Raw genomic sequence first — 14,520 nt, 5'->3', positions numbered from 1 at the left:
TTTTGGGACCTTGAGTGAGGTGGAACAAGATAAACATGTTATGGCTTGTGGTTTGGTCCTTATGGTTGCATCAGGACGATATCATCTTCAACAATGCCCAACCTTTTATCCATCATGTCTTCGATTTGGTGGTGTTTAATGCGTGGAGCTGGATCAAGGCTAAGGTTAATAAAGCTGATTCTTCTTTAGTTTGACATTGTTTGGGTGAGGGAGACTGTGTTGTTACTGGATACTGTTTGTAAGATTTTTTACATGGTTCGGCTACGGGTGTGGCCTATATGTTTTTCATTGATAGGGCCTAGATTTGGTGGCCTCCCTTTCTTTTTCTGTTTCGGTAGTTTTTGTTGATTCTACTGTTCAGGCTCCTGTCAACACCACTTGTTTAATCTATGATTAGATAGTAAAAGTAAAACTTATCTTTTTTCCTTCTTAAAAAAAAAGTCTATTTTATTCGCATATATTATAAAGGTTAAAATATATTTTTTATTATTATAAATATTGAAATATTTTTTGGAATTCATTCTTATAAAAATTTTGATATGTTTTTTTTCTCATAAAATTAAGATATGTTATTTTTTTGTTTTGAAATTAAGCGTGGATGAAATTGAAATTAGTGATATTTTTTAAATTTAAATTTTAACATGTAATTTCGAGAGTTTAAAATATCACAAATTATAATAAATTTTTTATAAAAAATCAAATCATAATTCTGTGGCGACTAAAAACTGACATGAATTTTAAGATTTTTTTATTTTTTATTTTTGCAAAAAATCCCTTCACACACGTAACAACCATATGCATTACAAGTTCCTTACAAGTTCAGCTCTACCCATCTCAGATCATAAGACTCGAGCCCTTCCCACCTTGCTATAAGACTTCCTGAAGCAGATTTTGATGACCAAATAAATAACCCATTTTTTAATCATATAACAACATACATTATAGTTATTAGTTCGACATCTTTTGTCTACGTCCGTGAAATCATTAAAAAAGTATTTCACTATCACAAAAATGATTGCAAGATTGTAACACACCCCAAATAGTGTATCACTCTACAAACTCGAGTACCCCATTCAATGGTTACAAGAAATGATAACACTCTCGCACAAAGATACATTTCTCTCAACAAAGTGACTTTGTTTCACAATCTCTCTTCGCGCACACACTCTTCATGTGTTTTGTTTCTCCACTAATTCTCTTCTCTATTTATAGTGAAGATTGTCACTAACTATAATAAATAATTTTTCTTGAAAGTTGAAACAAAAATAACTTTCAATGCATCCATTCAATTAAAGTTCATCTAGTAAAATACAATCTTTCACTTTGTATTTAAGTCACCTACACCTTAATGATAAAAATATAATTTCCAATATGCATGCACTTTATCTTTTGGCTTGAAATTCTACAAGTTGCACTGTTGAAACAATATAAGGTTCTTCTGTAAAGCAACATTAATCGTTATTCCAATGTTCACCAAATATCTGATGAAAGTTCTATAAGAACCAACCAGGATCATGCCCCTATTCACAACACCCTATAGACTCCTTTGACAACACCCTTTAAGAACCCATTGTGGCATCAACACATTCTTTTTCTATTCTTCTACCTCCAAAACCATGGAAACAAAAACTTGAGAAAAATGGAAACAACAAAAATCTTGGAACTAAAATTAAATTTTTAGAAGAACAAGAGGGAGGGAGGGACTTGAACTACCGAAAACCTTAGCGAGGGTTTGAATGTAGCAATCAATCATCTCTAGCTTGGTGGAGCCTTCTCCGCTAGACTCATGGATGATGCCGAGCCAGTCATGGAAGACGCAACCCGGGAACAATGGCACCATGTTTGTCTGTCTATCAGAGGATGCTCCATGAACGACAACAAGGTAGATGAAGGCCTTCCCATGCTCAATAGTGAGAATGCCAAGTCTCTGGCACGGTCAGAGAGGCACCGGAAGACAATGAAGCGAGCAGCGTGCACCACTACTACATACCACCACTATCAACCACCAACCAACACCTAACTGTGTTACAAGAAAAGAGGTTAAAAAATGTTACAAAGAAGATAAAGGTTAGGTAAGCAAGGGGTGCGTGTTGGATGAGCCTGCATGGAGTAGCCAACGAGGGAGTAACACGTGTTGTACAACCTACAACGTAGGTTTGGTTAAAATACAAACCAAAAATTAGACATTTTAATTTTATAATAACAAAAAACGAACAAATTTTTTTACAAAACTAAAAGCAAACTTTAAATATTGAGTGAATAGGCATTTTGGTCTCTGTCTTTATACCCATTTTACAAATTAGTCCATATCTTTTCGAAATGTAAAAAATAGTCTCTATCTTTGCATAAGTATTGCAAAATAGTCTTTGCCGTTATATTTGAAAGTAACGCCGTTAGTGAGGTGCATTATTGGCAATTTTAGTGCCACATAGACTATCCAACGTGGTAATAAATTATTACTTCAGCTTGAGAGCTTAAGCGTTGTGGTGTGTGATGAAGAGACTACTGCATTATGGGAACCTTTTTAAACTATTTCATAGTTTTCTTTGTTGCACTTGCGTTTGGCAACACAATGAGAGGATGAAAACAGGGAAGCCAAGTAAAAGAAGCTTCCACATTGTTGTTTGTTTGGTGACGTTCCATATTTTGAGAACCAAATTTTTGTTCTTTGAATTTATTACGAGCTTGTGTTCTGTTTTTCTCTAGAACTAGAATTTTTGAGTGATTATATAATTTTGGTACATTAATTGGAAATTGAATGATAGAATAAAAGATATTTTGCAATAAATTATTTGATTTTGCAACAAATTAGGGTTTATAAAGCTTCTCTTCACTTGCTCTAATTTTCCTCAAAATTTCCTCAAAATAGTCTTTGCAAAAGTACAACTACCAGATAGTATTAAATTTGTCCCAACAAAAGGTTCCACCAATGAAATCAAAATCGTAACCAAATCAATGAAAAAAAATTGAAACAACAAACCCCTGAGAAAAGAAATACATAGATGAGAGAGGAATCTGGTATCAACAAGCAAAAGAGAATGAGCTCTGAACCAAGAGACAACACGAAACTACATGAACTGAAGCCTATTGATATGGATTCTATAGCGAGAGTAGAAACTGACTTGAAGGAAAGCCAACATATTTGGATAGAATTAAATTAGTAAGAGTTAAGTTAGTAGACAGTTAATATTAAAAATGTGATTAATATAAAAAATAACACTCTAAAAATAGTTTAATAGTCATATATTAATAATATAAAATAGTTTTACACTATTTATCAATAAAAAAAGTTATCATAAGAATAGTTTTTAAAATAATTATTATAAAAATTAATATATGATTTATAGTTAGATGTTAATATAAAATTATTTTATACAAGTAATGTATAGTTTATTTTCTCTTAAAAATAAAATCTAAAATTATTAATTTAAAATTATCAAAATATATTTTAACAATTTTGTAATTTATTTTGTCACATTATTAATTATTATTGTAATTAGTGATTATGTATTTATATTCTATTTTCGAAAATATAACTTTTAACTAAAAGAAACTAAACATAAAAATTAAGAATATCATGTTCGAGTCTCAAATATTGTATTAAATATTAAAAAGAAAAATTTTCCTATAAATATATTTGTAACTTAAAAAACACATAAAATTAAGTACGTTTTTTTTAATTAAGGAGTATTTTATTTGTCACAACGTGTGGTGCTGTGGTTGCACTATTTTATGAGATTGTTAAAATAGAGTATAATTTAAAATCGTCATTATTAGTTATAGGAAAAAAAATTTCACCAATACCGAAAGTACATATGTTTCATTAAATTATCGAAAAGTCAAGCAATAAAAAAAAGGGAGTTCGGCGAAAACCACGCAAAATAAATAAAAATATTCGTTTGTATACGCGAAGTCGTCGCGTACATCAAAGCTTTCCGTACTAACCAATAATACTCATTTAAAATTGGCTGCAAAATTCGTCGCCTGTCTTGCCTATTTTATAAAATCCATCTTTTTAATTTTTTTAATTTGCTAATTAAAAAATAGGAATATCAATTTGATAAAATAAATAAAATAAGATGACAAATTTTACAATTATGTCTTTAAAATTCTAAAAAGCTCTCTCCAAATCTGTTATGATGAAGCAACCCTAAGAATGATCTGGAGAAAGTGAGGATACTTGTCTGCTATCAGAATCTTATTCTGTTATTCGGTTATTTGTAATTGTTGATCTTTGCTCCTTAGGACCTGTAAAGGAATTAGAATAACAATTCAGCATTCATATGCCTATATATACGAATGTAAGATGTAATGAAATGCAAGCAATAAAAATAAGAAAATTCATCTCCTTAATCTCTCTTTCTGGAGGTACCTAGACCTCGAAAGCTAGGATCCATAGAGCAGAATTTTTGGTCATAACAATTTGGTGCTTTCATTGAGTTCTAATGGCAGACGACGAACTCTCCTCAGAGTGCTTGGACCGTCTCGAAGCTGTCATTGTCGACCTCGTTGCCGCTCAACTCCATTCCATCGTGATTCTCGATTCCATAGTCTCCAAACTTAATGTCATTCTTCTGAAACTACATATCCCGATCCCATCTTCTTCATCGATCACCAGCCACCACGCCGACGAGGAAGTTTCCAGCGACGCCGTGGAGGAACTTGTCCTTTTGGATACACTGGAGTTGTCATCAGAGGTGCCCCCTCTGCCGATGGCACAAGGTGCGGCGCAAGTGGTGTGGTTGTCGTCACGACCAGTATCAGCGCCGGAGTTCTCGTCCATGCTGCCCCCTCGGGTGACGAAACACGTTGCGGTGCAAGTGGTTTTGTCAAAGGTGTTTCGCACTGTCCACCAACACTACCGCCACAACCACTGCAACATGGTCCACCACGACAGCGTCATCTTGTACAGCGATGCCGCTAACTGGTTCTGCCTCCGTGCCATTAATAGACATTCACTCATTCCTACACCCATTCTAATTTGGGATCCAAGTTCAATCTTTCTACAGCCAACACCTTAAGGACAAGGTGTTTTTGATGGGCCGGAGAATGTTATGATGAAGCAACCCAACATAGAAGAATGACTAGCAAACAAGAAGGAGACAAGCACTAACCTCAGGGCCAAAAGGAAATTGAGCAAACCGCATCATTTGAAGGATTTTGTAACCACCTTTGCTCCTAAACGTTGAGCTGGCAGCCTGCTAGTGGAAAGTGAGGATACTTGTCTGCTATCAGAATCTTATTCTGTTATTCGGTTATTTGCAATTGTTGGCCTTTGCTCCTTAGGACCTGTAGAGGAATTAGAATAACAATTCAGCATTCGTGTGCCTATATATACGAATGTAAGATGTAATGGAATGCAAGCAATAAAAATAAGAAAATTCCTCTCCATAATCTCTTTTTCTGGAGGTACCTAGACCTCGAACGCTAGGATCCATAGAGCAGAATTTCTGCTCATAACAAAATCAAAAATAATTTCGCTTAGTATTGATTTTTTTTTTAAAAATGTTTTTTGTTTTACAAAAATGTTATTTGTATAGCAATTTTACAATTAAAATGTAATATTATATGATATGATTGAAAATATAAAGCATAAAATTATATAAATATAAAAGAAATACTAATAACATATTCACTGACATATTTTTAAACATATTCAACCATTAGTTAAAATTAATTAAAAATCATAATTTTTTATAGGTCTAATTTCTGATTTTATAAGTTTTAATAAATTTTAATTAATAAAAATGTATTTTTTTAATCATGTTATTGGTATGAAATATTTATCGACTTTGTTTAGGAAACTTGACTACCTTTATTAAAATTCTCTCCTTTCAATCATATATTTTCATTTATAAGACTTGAATCCAGAATTTTATTTAAAGAAATCAAATCTAATGTAATTCAAACCAACTTATTAGTATTAATAATAATGTATGAGTGAGTGTTAGAAATAATATTTTAGAGAATAATATTCTTACTTATTAGTATTAATAATAATGTATGAGTGTGTGTTGGAAATAATATTTTAGAGAGTAATATTCTCTTGTAAATATAATTTCTTCTCTATTTATATTTGTACTATTTCTGATCCAAAATAATTACTTGTTTAAGGATAATTAGTGTATACGGATTAAGAAACATTTAATAAATATAAATATTAATATATTTAGTTTAAAATTCCTTAATTTAATATTAGATTTAAATGTTATTTTTTGTTTGCTGATTTTTTTAAAAATAAATTATAAATGTAGTATACCTCATAAAAATTAAATCTAATTATTTTAAATGAAAACATGTGTGAAAAATAATTATAAAATTTGAAATTTGTAAATATTAATAATTTAAAATAAAAAAATAAACTAAATCATAAATAGTTTTCCACTTCCGCTGGTAGTAATTTATTTTAGCTGTCCAATACAAAATGCATTATTTTCCTTGTGATGTCATGAATTAACTATTAACGATATAAGATAACAGAAACAAGACAATTACCTTTTATTATAATAGTTGGTTGCGCATGCTCGATGTCGTGGATAAATTACCCTCGTAAAGTCAGAAGTATTCGTGTTTTTTTTAGACCACGGATACTTTTTATAAAATACAATTTAATTTGGGCACAAGAAACATCTATTATCTACTATATGGTATTTTGAAATTAACTTTCTTAGCGTCCAACTGAGATTTGTCTAGTTAATTAAGTTTAATTATATTTAAATTTTTATATTTGATAAAATTAGTTAAAAATTAAAAAATTAACTTATTAAATTATAAGTTTTTGATAAAATTAATTGTTAAAGTAATTAAAAAATAAAAAATAAAAAATAATATAATTATGATTTATTTAAAAAGAATAATTAGAAAATTTGATAAATATACTGAAAATAAAAATGAAAGATAATATAAAAAGTTAGAAGCTATTTTTTTAAAAAATATTATTTTAAGTAGTATTTAAAAAATAATAAAAATTATTAAAAAATTGGTTACCGAATAATTAATTTTTTTTTAACTAATATAAAAAATAAAAATTTACTGAAATGTGTTGTGAAACATAATTTAAATATAAATAATATAAGTTAATTAAGATTAAGAGAAAAAAAACTATTACTCTAATTCCTAAAAATATACTGTAACAATGTGAGGTTACTTCCTGATGCTATTTTCTTTATTTACAGGAAAAAGTCCCGTAATATTTAATACTCCCTTGGTAGGAAAAGAATCAAAATTGACGAGTATATCTCTCGGAAACAAACCAAAAAGAAACGTATAACAAATGGTTTCAAAATAACTAAATAAGTTTCGCGTTAGAAAAAAAATTATCCCTAAATAAGTGATTATTTGTTTTTTTAATATAATATTAATTTTCCCCCTACTAATATCTCTAATAAGTGTTATTTTATTTTTTAAATGTAATATTAATATTAAGATTAATTTTATAAAATTATTATTCTTTTTCATCTATATATAAACTCAAATTCATTCGTAAATGTATATTTTGTTGAAAGATGAAAAATTATTTTTTTTGGCAATTTAGTAATTGATTAGGTAAGATTAATTTATCATTCAAATGTTGAAGGATTAATTTGTAATTTTTGAAATTTATTTTCTCCTTTCTTCTCCTGTTTTCTTTCTTCCCTTCTCCTTTTCCTGGACCATCTTCAACTGAGAAAAGATATTTCCGATGATCCTTCCCTCTTTTTCTCTCCTTATTTTAAGTTTTGATTCAAGAACGAAGCAAATTTGTTAGCACAAGATCCTTTTATATTACCTCTTAGCTTCTATTGCATTTTTGCACGGTTCTTTTAGCTAAAATGAGACTTAACATTCTGGTTATGTGAAGAATGCAAGTGTGCGTTGGATACTGCATATCGAAAGCTAGGTAAGCGTGAAGTTGTTTGTATACATCATTTTTTATTTAAAAAAAAATTGTGCATGATATTAAAAAAAAGTGCCCTTCAATCTGAAATTCTGCAGCCTTTATTCTTACTTTAGTTTGGGTAGCATAAGTTTTAAAGTACTGTGCTAACAAATTTGTGAAAATTTATTGTGGTTTAGATATTGAAGAGAAATTTTTTTTTTGAAGATGTTCCCCAAAAGCAGAAAGGTGGTGTCGAACATATTTCTAAGATGAAGGAAGTAGTAAATATTTTCAAATAGTACTATTCTTTTTAATAAATGTGAATGATATCGAGGAAGAGTAAAGCATAGAAGCGCGGGGGTTGGGGTTGAACTGGTGTAAACGAAAAGCCGCAAGACACTCTGTAAAATTTATAAATAGTACCATTTTTGGACGCAAGGAGAGGAGCAATGGAACCTCGTGGTCGTGGTCGTGGTCGCGGCCGTCACTCTCCATCCACTGCACCGGTAATTCATATTGATTTGACTGTTAATGTAATTAGGGTTTTTTTATGTGGTGATATGTTGCATGGGTATGTGTAGGTTGTTGTTAGATATGAGGAATCTGAGCGCGGTAGTGGCAGTAAGGAGAAGAATTCATCAGCTGATTCTGATTCTGTTGAAATGAGAGTGGGAAAGTTAAGTATTGGCGATGATAAGCCGGCAGCATCAGGGTTCGATATATGTCCCCCTAAACAAGCTGGAAGCGTTGTTCTGAAACCTCCTTTGTTTTTAAAGAACAGAGAAAAGAGACAGTCTAGTAATAGCCGTAGCAATGTGGTCGTATCATTAAGGCCTGGGATGGTGTTTCTGAAGGGTTACCTGTCACTAAGCGATCAGGAGATGATAGTGAAAAGATGCAGGGAGTTGGGGGTGGGAAGTGGAGGATTCTACCAGCCTGGTTACGGGGAAGACACCAAAATGCATTTGAAAATGATGTGCCTCGGAAAGAACTGGGATCCTCAGTCCGGTCAATACGGAGACCGACGCCCATTTGACGGAGCAAAGCCACCGCAAATTCCTCCCGAGTTCCACAGCCATGTCCACAGTGCACTCAAGGATTCCAATGCCCTCCTTCCCTCCATCTCCCCTGACATCTGCATTGTCAACTTTTACTCCCAAACCGGCCGTCTGGGTCTTCATCAGGACAAGGATGAAAGTCCAGATAGTCTTCGCCTAGGCTTGCCCGTCATATCCTTCTCCATTGGAGACTCTGCTGACTTCCTCTACGCTGACCACAGGGATCTCGACCAGCCTCAAAAATTGCTACTCCAGTCCGGTGATGTTTTGATCTTTGGTGGCCCCTCTAGAAATATATTCCATGGCGTCGCCTCTATTCATCCAAACACTGCCCCCAACCTCTTGCTCCAACATACTAATCTACGCCCTGGTCGCTTGAATCTTACCTTTAGACGGTACTAAATTATATATGCCTTTCTATGCATTGCTACCTATTTTGTAAAGTCTCTTATGTGATACAGACTAAATCAACAATGCTCCTAATGCTCTACTAATTTTGATGATACCTATAGTTTCTTATTGCTTTTTAAATTCTATAGTTTTTAGTTGCATTGCTTCTCTATCATGTGTCCCTCTCTTATTATTGCATTTCCGCTATTATGCTTGGATTTATTAGTTTGTCAAACCACAAAGTATGTTCTTTCCCTTTAGAACCAGGTATTGTTTTTGCACTTGATCTAAATAGCACTATTATCCATCGAATTCAAAGCTTTCTGATGTGCTTGACTCTGGCGTACTTGTATCTTACTATGGATATCCACAAGAAAATCATTTAATAACTCAACTTTGAATGTCAACAAGAGCCATAAACGGCTTTTCTTTATTTTTCATCTACCAGAGAAATTGAAATTTAACATCAAGTCAGTACCTCTTTTTTTTTTTTTTTTTTTTGGGGGGGGGGGGGGTGGGTACAAATAGCATCATAGATCAACATTGCACTTAGACAGAGTAATCCAAGCTCTCATTATCAATGTTTGGCTCAATCCCGTTTAATAATTTAACTAATAAATAGAATTAGAGTTATATTGTTGTGAAGCAGTTTCTTGACCTAGAATCAAGCTCGGTTCTCCAAAGCTAATGCAGCGGAATCAATATGTACAAGCAGACAAGAATAAACTTTTTGCTTCAACCTGTCAACAGTCTCCACCAGCCCTTCACTTTCCGAGTTAGAACTGCTTCTCAATTTGTCCAGCCACTCATTTGCATGCTTAAGGTGTGACAACGTGAGAGCTAAATGGTTGGTTTGCTCCATCTGTCTTCCTGCATTATCCCTACTTTCCTTGCCCTTCTCTTGGGAGCCAATGGAAAACCCAGCATCTAATGTCTTTTTCAAGTACATCAGAAACCATGATCTTGTTTCATTTAAAAAGACCTCTTTCAGCTCATTGATCTCTTTGGTGCCATCCTCTTTGGCCCATTCTTGCTTCTCAGTTCTTGATAGATTGGTTAAGGGTTTTGGAGTCTTTGACGTGCTTTTAACAGGCATCACACCTGCCGTCTTGCCCGATTTATGTTTTTCTGCCGCAGTTGGAATCTTATATAGTTGAAGTGGTTTATCTTTCGACTGAGTTGTACCATTTGGCTGGTCCATGAGTTGCTGGAGGGCAAAAAATTTGTTCAGTGTGGCATGAGGGTTCTCTGATGATGCAGAAGAGCAGATATTGGCAAACATACTGAAAACCAAAGATGAAGAGGTAATTAGGCATTCATTTCTCCCCCAAAATTAACTACTAATGTGCAAGTTTCTAAATATCGGTTGTGTTGTGGTTTTGTTGCGTTTGTTGATATCGCAGCAAATCGCGGACAAATGTGTGTCAAAGTTTAGATGAAAAAAAAACTCTATATACCTTAGGCATTTAACTGTCATTGCTGCTGCAGATGCTTCTTTTTGGGCTTCTAGTACAACCTGAGAAGCTATTCCCCTATATATCTGCCTGATCTTTATATTGAGGTGATCAGTTTTAGAGTCAGTTTCACAAAGAATATTGCCATCTGATAGAGATCTTTTAATAGTTGACCTACCAAAGTCAAGGAATAGAATTATCAATCTTTCGGCAAAGAAGTCACTCTTTGGGCAGTATCAATTAATATAATAATTCATAAGGGGTACATAATGTGTATTCATTTGCATGCATCCAAATAAAACAAGGACAAGTTGGAAACACTGTCTATATGATATTGCTGTTATACAGATCCTAATTAAAGCCAACATGTCTCAATTTCACTGAAAACCCCATCTGAAGAAAGTAAGGAGCTTTAATTATTGCTAGCAGCAATCTGAGGGGTAAAAACAATACAATTACCATAAACTTAAGTAGAGCAAAGGGGAAAAACATGAGAAATGCTTTCAGTACGCATATACTGATACCAGCACCACCACAAACTACTTAAGAAATTTCACAAATTTAATTTTCATATGTGAAACAACACAAGAAGAAAGGTATTCTGCATTCCTTATATTGTAAAATCATTATAAGTTCTACCCATATGCTTAACTAATATTTTCAATTTGAGAATTAAGCTCTGAACTGAAGGCAGATTTAACCAGGAAAATATAACTGAAATTTGACAAGCATATATCCGTTAACTTCTTGAAATTTAAACATTTACTGGTTATAAAATCTTTCTGGTTTTATATATATAACCCCTAGCTCCCACAGTACTGGTTTTGCCTGTTGCGGCTGAAAATGACCCAAGAACCTGACCAAATATATATCAAGCAGTGTGTAAAATTATGCAACAAGGATAAATATATGGCCAATGTTTGCCCGTTATGGAAACAATTACACATATACTATTAAAAATAAAAAATACTTCTACTTGCCAGTTAATTGCCTTCTGTTTATTGCCATCCAAGTATGTGTAGTTGTAATAACGCTTTAAGGTTCGAATAAATTCTTAAGACTGCATTGCTGCCTTCCATTGACCCCTTTTACTTACGAATATTGAATTTCATTTGCTAGATGGCATTCTCCTGCCTTGTTTAGTTGACACTTTTAAACGTTTCAAACTTATCGGAAGCAAAGTTTTCCAATGTCCATTACGCATTATATTGACTTGACAATATGTTACTATCTCTTAATGGATGAGAGAGAGAAAGAGAGGGAGTGATAAGGAGGGAAATATTATGAGGACTAGTCAATAGATACAAGAATAATGGCACACTGTTATGAAAGTATTGCTTCATTAATCCATCAAGATGCCACAATTTAACTGCCGAATACATTTATTTTGCCTTATTTATAATACAAAAAACATAATAAGCATGTCATTTATTTAATTGAAAACGGTTGGATTATTCTTCAAATAGTGTTTTCAGACTGTATGAGCCAGCAATAGTTTGATTTCCGCTCCATATAAGCTGGGAAACAATCTGATGAGCCATTTCAGTGGGATGAAGCGAGTCAAAAAGCACATATTCGCTAGGATTCTCACATAAGTCATAATCTTTCACTGCTCTCTTACCCCCGCAACTGTAATATCCCTTGTAAGGGCCGCTGCCACAGCATGCCACGCTGCCTTCTTTAAACCCTTTACAACAAACCATCATGTACCAAAATCAGATGAGATTAAATTTTCACTTACTATAAATAATATTTGCAGTCACCTACCATATTTAGAAGGGTTGTTTATAACATCAAAGGTTAAATTAAAATAATTGACGTATGAATATTTAAATCCTTTTAGTTGTTTCTTTAACTTCTCAAGTTCCACAGAAAGCACACTGTTATGTAGTTTGGCTAGTGCTGAAGCTTCTTCCACGCAGGAACCTTTCGATCCATTTACTAGTGCCTTCACGAATGGAACACAACCCACAGCTGGCAGGTTAAAAACCCCAAATTTCCTCCCTCCTGTCTTGTGTATCCCCTAATGTTTCATATTAGATAAAACAGTAAGAATGGTAGAAAATTGAACTTTGATTCTAGAATTCCACAAGCTGTAAGAAACTTCTACATACCTTGATCACAGTTGTAAGATTACCAACTACCATGTCTATATATTTCTCAGTAGTGTGTGTACTACTCGAATTTTCTGACAAAGAGATTTCATAATCATTCCCTCCAATGCTAATCAAGTAAACAGCTTTGGCGAGCAGAGTTGTGGTTTCTGCATCTCCTAGGTCCTGCCTCAATACCTTGCTGACTTTCTTGAAATAACTTAGTTGAGTTTTTAGATCTATCACCTGAAATTAAATATCAATATGAACAATGATATATGAAGACCTTTTAATTAAGTACAAACACCTATTATTTTTCATTATCCTTTTTCCTACGATCATATAATATCACCTATATATCTATATTTTTCTTCACTAATTTTTTATCTTACTAGGTGTCAAATAACAAATAGTGTCGTACAAACCATGCTCATATTAAAATAGATACCATAGACAAGTACGGTTGGATATAAAAGTGAATGACCAAGTCAAAAGAGTACAATATTCATAATTAGTTAACAATTTTTTTTTATAAGCACTTAATTAGTTAACAATAACATACAACAGAGTAACAGACCAGTCCTTGATGGGTTTCAACCAAAGCCCCAGCTCCTCCTGATGCAAAATTCACTCCATCAACGTATTGTTGATTACCAGGAAAAAGATATGGTTGGATTAGAGGCAACTTAGCATACTCAGCTGCAATAAAGTTCTCATATTATCGTAGGTATAGAAGCAGTAAGGTATTGCTAGTTGCAGTTAATTAATTAAGCTCATAAAACAAAAATTACCTATGAAATCTGGAATCACGCGACCATCAGAAAATCTACCAGTTGGATACTTAAAGAAGGTTTCCCCATATGGAGAGTAATTTGCCTGATTATCAGCAGTAGTATTGATGTAATTATTGTTTCCAACATCAAATAATGAATCTCCAAATACAAATAATGCAGCGTTTTCTTTTGGCTGGCACATATCACCAAGGCAGCAAGTTGGAATCAGTATGCCACAGCATACAAAAAGAACTAGGAAACTGAATTTTAGACTTGCCATCTGAGTTTCACTTCAATTTTCTAATGATCTCAACAGTAAGCAACTTGTGTTTATAAAGGCCACTTTTTTTTTATCAATTATAATTATAAAGGCCAGTTTGACCTCATGGAATAAAAATTAAATTTCATCATTATGTGAATAAACAATTAAATGTTGAAAAGGTATTGTGGAATTTTGTGAGTTCCTTCCTTAAGACTTAAGAATACCCACAAGTGTACAAATCGTATATTAGCATATAGTTGAATAAGGACGAGAATCGAGCCTGTAAAGACTAAGTTTAAGATAAATAGTTTCCCTAAACTGATTAATAAATTTTTTAATTGAGATGCATAGAAAAAATTAAACAACCAAAACAAATAATAAATTTAATTAACATTTTGGTTATATAATAAATATAATTTATAATCAATTGAACTAATTAAACGGTAATTCACTTAAATTAATTAAAATTGTAACTATACCAATTACATTATTTCAAAATAATTTATCTCATCAACATATAATAAAATGGCTTAAATAACCTTTGGTCCATATAAAATGGGTGCTTTCTTATTTTAATCTTGCAAATTTTAAAAATTTTAAGTTTAGTATCTGCCATTAACTCATAATATAAT

At 32.6% G+C, this 14,520-nt stretch overlaps 3 protein-coding genes across 5 annotated transcripts; 1 reads left to right on the top strand and 2 right to left on the bottom strand.

The window, feature by feature from the left end:
* The first annotated feature begins 7,626 nt into the window (after window positions 1–7,626).
* On the top strand, window positions 7,627–9,476 carry LOC114400493 (alpha-ketoglutarate-dependent dioxygenase AlkB homolog). 3 transcript variants are annotated; one of them, XM_028362964.1, is made up of 3 exons: window positions 7,627–7,879; window positions 8,084–8,364; window positions 8,440–9,476. In XM_028362964.1, the coding sequence occupies exons 2-3, from the start codon at window positions 8,308–8,310 to the stop codon at window positions 9,316–9,318; spliced, it is 936 nt and encodes a 311-aa protein (XP_028218765.1). In that variant the 5' UTR covers window positions 7,627–7,879; window positions 8,084–8,307; the 3' UTR covers window positions 9,319–9,476. The 3 variants fall into 3 exon arrangements, with proteins under 3 accessions (XP_028218765.1, XP_028218766.1, XP_028218764.1); XM_028362965.1 differs by having other exon boundaries at window positions 8,056–8,364; window positions 8,451–9,476; XM_028362963.1 differs by having other exon boundaries at window positions 8,056–8,364.
* Window positions 9,477–9,901: 425 nt separating this feature from the next.
* Window positions 9,902–11,153, bottom strand: LOC114398930. The gene is made up of 3 exons (XM_028361017.1): window positions 11,149–11,153; window positions 10,764–10,934; window positions 9,902–10,589 (listed from the first exon to the last, which is right to left on the bottom strand). The coding sequence occupies exons 1-3, from the start codon at window positions 11,151–11,153 to the stop codon at window positions 9,971–9,973; spliced, it is 795 nt and encodes a 264-aa protein (XP_028216818.1). The 3' UTR covers window positions 9,902–9,970.
* A 907-nt stretch (window positions 11,154–12,060) lies between these two features.
* On the bottom strand, window positions 12,061–13,942 carry LOC114400492 (GDSL esterase/lipase 5-like). The gene is made up of 5 exons (XM_028362962.1): window positions 13,645–13,942; window positions 13,431–13,552; window positions 12,875–13,099; window positions 12,528–12,783; window positions 12,061–12,447 (listed from the first exon to the last, which is right to left on the bottom strand). The coding sequence occupies exons 1-5, from the start codon at window positions 13,904–13,906 to the stop codon at window positions 12,212–12,214; spliced, it is 1,101 nt and encodes a 366-aa protein (XP_028218763.1). The 5' UTR covers window positions 13,907–13,942; the 3' UTR covers window positions 12,061–12,211.
* Window positions 13,943–14,520: the final 578 nt, after the last annotated feature.

This window comes from Glycine soja, chromosome 19 (assembly GCF_004193775.1).
Source record: "Glycine soja cultivar W05 chromosome 19, ASM419377v2, whole genome shotgun sequence".
NCBI lineage: Eukaryota > Viridiplantae > Streptophyta > Magnoliopsida > Fabales > Fabaceae > Glycine > Glycine soja.
Note: the sequence above shows the minus strand (reverse complement) of the source record. Positions and strands in the feature narration are given on the sequence as shown.

Bases quoted from the DNA above. Each gene is read 5' to 3' on its own strand.
- LOC114400493 (XM_028362964.1), top strand. From the start codon at position 8,308: ATGGAACCTCGTGGTCGTGGTCGTGGTCGCGGCCGTCACTCTCCATCC. The intron at 8,365-8,439 runs GTAATTCATATT...GGGTATGTGTAG, and splicing joins ACTCTCCATCCACTGCACCG to GTTGTTGTTAGATATGAGGA.
- LOC114398930 (XM_028361017.1), bottom strand. The intron at 10,590-10,763 runs GTATATAGAGTT...TTTGGTTTTCAG, and splicing joins ATGACAGTTAAATGCCTAAG to TATGTTTGCCAATATCTGCT.
- LOC114400492 (XM_028362962.1), bottom strand. From the start codon at position 13,906: ATGGCAAGTCTAAAATTCAGTTTCCTAGTTCTTTTTGTATGCTGTGGC. The intron at 12,784-12,874 runs GTATGTAGAAGT...ATGAAACATTAG, and splicing joins ATCTTACAACTGTGATCAAG to GGGATACACAAGACAGGAGG. The intron at 12,448-12,527 runs GTAGGTGACTGC...TTTGTTGTAAAG, and splicing joins AAACAACCCTTCTAAATATG to GGTTTAAAGAAGGCAGCGTG.